The 3902-nt window shown below is 41.8% G+C and overlaps 1 protein-coding gene across 1 annotated transcript in view; it reads left to right on the plus strand.

Moving 5' to 3' along the window:
• The window catches only part of EMWEY_00048660 (thiF family domain-containing protein, putative), a gene marked incomplete at both ends in the record, with an annotated part of 5918 nt that extends 3100 nt beyond the window's left edge, over positions 1-2818 (plus strand). The window contains 7 exons of the mRNA XM_013479398.1: positions 1-229; positions 441-552; positions 1026-1128; positions 1363-1504; positions 1657-1842; positions 2142-2428; positions 2604-2818. The exon at positions 1-229 is cut by the window's left edge and continues 593 nt beyond it. Of these exons, the coding sequence (XP_013334852.1) occupies positions 1-229; positions 441-552; positions 1026-1128; positions 1363-1504; positions 1657-1842; positions 2142-2428; positions 2604-2818 (1274 nt within the window). The remainder of the gene's footprint in view (positions 230-440; positions 553-1025; positions 1129-1362; positions 1505-1656; positions 1843-2141; positions 2429-2603) is intronic.
• Positions 2819-3902: the final 1084 nt, after the last annotated feature.

The raw sequence follows: 3902 nt of genomic DNA on the forward strand, positions 1-3902 counted from the left end.
GAGTCGTCAGCAGCAAGAGGGCAACAATGGTAATAGGTCGAGTAAGAAGATTAGTATCTTGTTCTTCTTCTTCTTCTTCTTCTGCTGCTGGTGCTGCTGCTGCTGCTGCTGCTGGTCGTCATAATATGGCAATAAAAGCACAGCAATTTTTTTGTGTAGAATTAGCGCGATTTCTTAATCCAACTGTTATGCAACAAGAAGCAGATAATCTTAATATACAACTCATCAGGTAAATCTATCTATATACATATATACATATATATATACACGCTAGGGTTTAGGGTTTGGTAGGGTTTGGTAGGGTTTGGTAGGGTTTAGGGTTGGGTATTTAGGGTCTAGGGCTTAGGTGGAGAGAATTCCATAACGATCCGGGAATGTGTGCATCTATTCTTCAGGGTTTAGGGTTTAGGGTTTAGGGTTTGGGGTTTGTGTGTATACAGGTGGCGAGTGCTGCCTTCCTTCGTTCCTGAGGCCCTCCAATCTTTGAGGGTTTTGGCTATTGGCGCGGGCACTCTTGGCTGTGGTGTTGCTCGCTTGTTAGCCTCTTGGGGTGTCAGGTAAACCCTAAACCCTAAACCCTAAACCCTAGATACTATATAGCAAGAAGGAGAAGAAGAATCGGAAGGGTTTGGGCTCGCCGTCTCGTGACTTTGTAGCTGATGTATTTAGACCTCTCCCTCCATAAACCCTAAACCCTAAACCCTAAACCCTAAACCCTAAACCCTTGTGTCTGTGCAGGGCAATAACATTTGTTGATGGAGGTCGTGTTGCATTAAACAATCCATCAAGACAGAGCCTCTTTACCCATCAAGATGCTGCTGCTGATGTCCGTCTTTATTCCTAAACCCTAAACCCTAAACCCTAAACCCTAAACCCTTAATTAACACCTCGAGTGCCTCTTCACCAGTTGCTGTGGAGAACCCTTCTTCTGTTGCTGTTTACTCTCGACTCATGTGTGCTTGCTGCTACCATCGGAGGGTTTAGGGTTTAGACTTTAGGGTTTAGGGTTTAGGGTTTGTGTACAGGGAGGTTTAGGGCGTCTTAAGGCCGAGGCTGCTCGCGATGGTATCCTCGCAGTCCGACCGGGCATGGAGTGCAACGCTGTTGTCCTCGATGTCCCCATGCCAGGTTAGCTAGCTAGCTAGCTATTTTGCTGTCCGCGTAGCTAGCTAGCTAGTTGGCTAGCTAGCTGGCTAGCTAGCTAGCTGTGCATTTAGCTCGTTGCATGCCCCGTGTATTGGTGTAGCAAGCCGTGTGTATGCATTGTGTACCTTGTGCAGTTCCCCATGTATAATACACTATTTAATATTGACAATTAAAGGGTTTAGGGTTTAGGGTTTAGGGTTTATTGGTATTATGCAGGCCATCCTCGTTTCTTAAGTGGAGATTTATTAGAAAGAGGAGTAAAAACATTAGAGAGACTAATTGATAGTCATGATGTTGTGCTGCTGCTTACTGACAGCCGCGAGTCGCGGTGGTTGCCTTCCTTAATAGTGGCGGAGCGGTAAGGAAACAGGGAGAGAGGAGGGGGTATGATTAAGGGATAAGTAAGAGGTTATATAATGATTTATATATCTAAATATATATAAAAATATGTTTTATTATATATTTCCTCTTTATTTCTCTTTTTTATATGTATTTTCTATGCGTATTCAGGCAATCTTCACCGCGTCATCACCGTCAACGGTGGGGTGTACAGGCAGCTCTAGGTAGCCCATTAGCACTTACTGTTGCCTTAGGATTTGATTCGATGCTCGTTATGCGACATGCCGTCAAAAATAATCAACTCGGCTGTTATTTCTGTCATGCACTTAATGGGCCTGCAGACTCCATTTCCCATAGGTACGTATACCTGCTGCTCCTGCTGCTGCTGCTGTTGTTGTTGTTGCTGCTGCTGCTGTTGATGGTTAGTTTGATGCTGTTGATGGTTATTTGACTCATGCATATGCTGCTTATGCTGCTGCTGCTGTTGCTGCTGCTGTTGCAGCTGCTTATTTTTGGCGCTGCTGTTTATTTTGTTGCTGCTGTTTATTTTGTTGCTGCTGTTGTTACTTCTCGTTTTGCTGCTGTCGCATATTTTGTTGCTGCTGCATATTTTGTGTTTGCTGCTGTTGCTGCTGTTGCTGCTGCTGCTGTTGCAGGACATTAGACGAGCAGTGTACAGTAACAAGACCAGGTGTAGGTGCCCTTGCTTGTTCTGTTGCTGTTGAGCTGCTGGCAGCACTGACGCAGCACCCCTTAGGGTTTGCTGCTCCCCATACGGAGACGGATCCTCTAGCAGGAGGAGGTGCTGCTGCTGCTGCAGCTGCTGCTGCAGCAGCAGCAGCAGCAGGAACGCCGCAGCAACAGCAACTACAGCAGCAACAAAAGCCACCAGGATTCTCATGTCTTGGGGCTACGCCGCATATGATTCGAGCCAACTTTGCAGGTCTGCTGCTGCTGCTGCTGCTGCTGCTGCTACACATGTGCTGCTGCTATTGCTGCGATTGCTGTTGTTATTGTTGTTGCTGCTCCTTGTGCTGCATATTAACTGATGTATTTATATATTTATATATTAATTAATTAATTAATATATATATTTATTTATATATTTATTTATGCAGATTTTAGTCTATTAAAGGAGCACCAGCAGCAATGCCCAACATGCTCGTGCTGCTCTACTGGGATCGTCTCCGCATATCGATCCCAGGGGATCGATTTTCTTAGGGAGGCAATTGGCTGTTCTTCTTGCCTAGAGAAATATTCAGGACTAACTACCCTTAAGGAAGAACTGCAGCAAAAAGCTGCAGATGTTATTAATTTATCAGATACTGAGTAAATAAATAAATATTTATTTATTTATTTATTTATTTATATATTATACTCGAAACCCTAAACCCTAAACCCTAAATTAGGGTTTAGGGTTTAGGGTTTATATACTCGAAACCCTAAACCCTAATTTTTGGGGTCGAGAAAATATGCACACAAATACACCGCAATTAATTAGTGCATATTAACACCCCTCTAACCACTAAACCCTAAACCCTAAACCCTAAACCCTTATTGAGTGTGTGTACATACACCGCAAACTATAAAAAAGCTACCTCTCTTTTTGGGGTGTACATGCAGCTGTTCCTTTTTATTTTTTTCTCCTTTTTTTTTTATTGTTAAATAAACCAGACAAAAAAGAAAAAAAAAAGTAATAAATAATTATGTGCAAACACATAAGAAACAACTAACAACAAATACAGACAAAAAATAAATAGATAAATACACACAACGTAGCAGCAGCAGCAGCAGCAGCAGCAGCAGCAGCAGCAGCAGCAAGCAACAACCCCTCATTCTCGACACGGATAGCCGATTGGCACACAGGGACACAGCTAGCTAGCTAGCTAGCTATCTACCTATCTAGCTATCTATCTAGCTATCTATCTATCTATCTAGCTAGCTAGGTGTTATATTAGTGTGCTGGTTAGGAGAAGTAGCAGAAAATCAAGCGGATCCTTGTCTGGGTTGCGCTGCGGTGTACAGGCAGCGGCAGCAGCAACAGCAGCAGCAGCAACAGCAGCAGCAGCAACAGCAGCAGTAGGGAGTCAAGAACAAAACGAATATATAGTATATAAAATATTTTAGTTATATAAGGAGAGAAAACAAGAAAAAAAAAGCTGCCTATACACCCCAACAACAAGGCCTATAAGGGAAGGGAGGAAAGGAAACCCTTCTTATGTAAGGCATTTATATAGGGGAGAAAAAAAAAAAAGAAAAATTTAATTAATTAATTAATAATTAATTAATTAATTAATAATAAATAAATAAAATAAAGAAAATTAAATACTCTTTTCTTATCGCATATATACATACAAAACAAACAAACAATATATATTATACGTATATATATATATATATATATATATATATATATA

Source organism: Eimeria maxima, genomic scaffold, assembly GCF_000499605.1.
Source record: "Eimeria maxima Weybridge genomic scaffold, Emw_scaff1108, whole genome shotgun sequence".
Taxonomy (NCBI): domain Eukaryota; phylum Apicomplexa; class Conoidasida; order Eucoccidiorida; family Eimeriidae; genus Eimeria; species Eimeria maxima.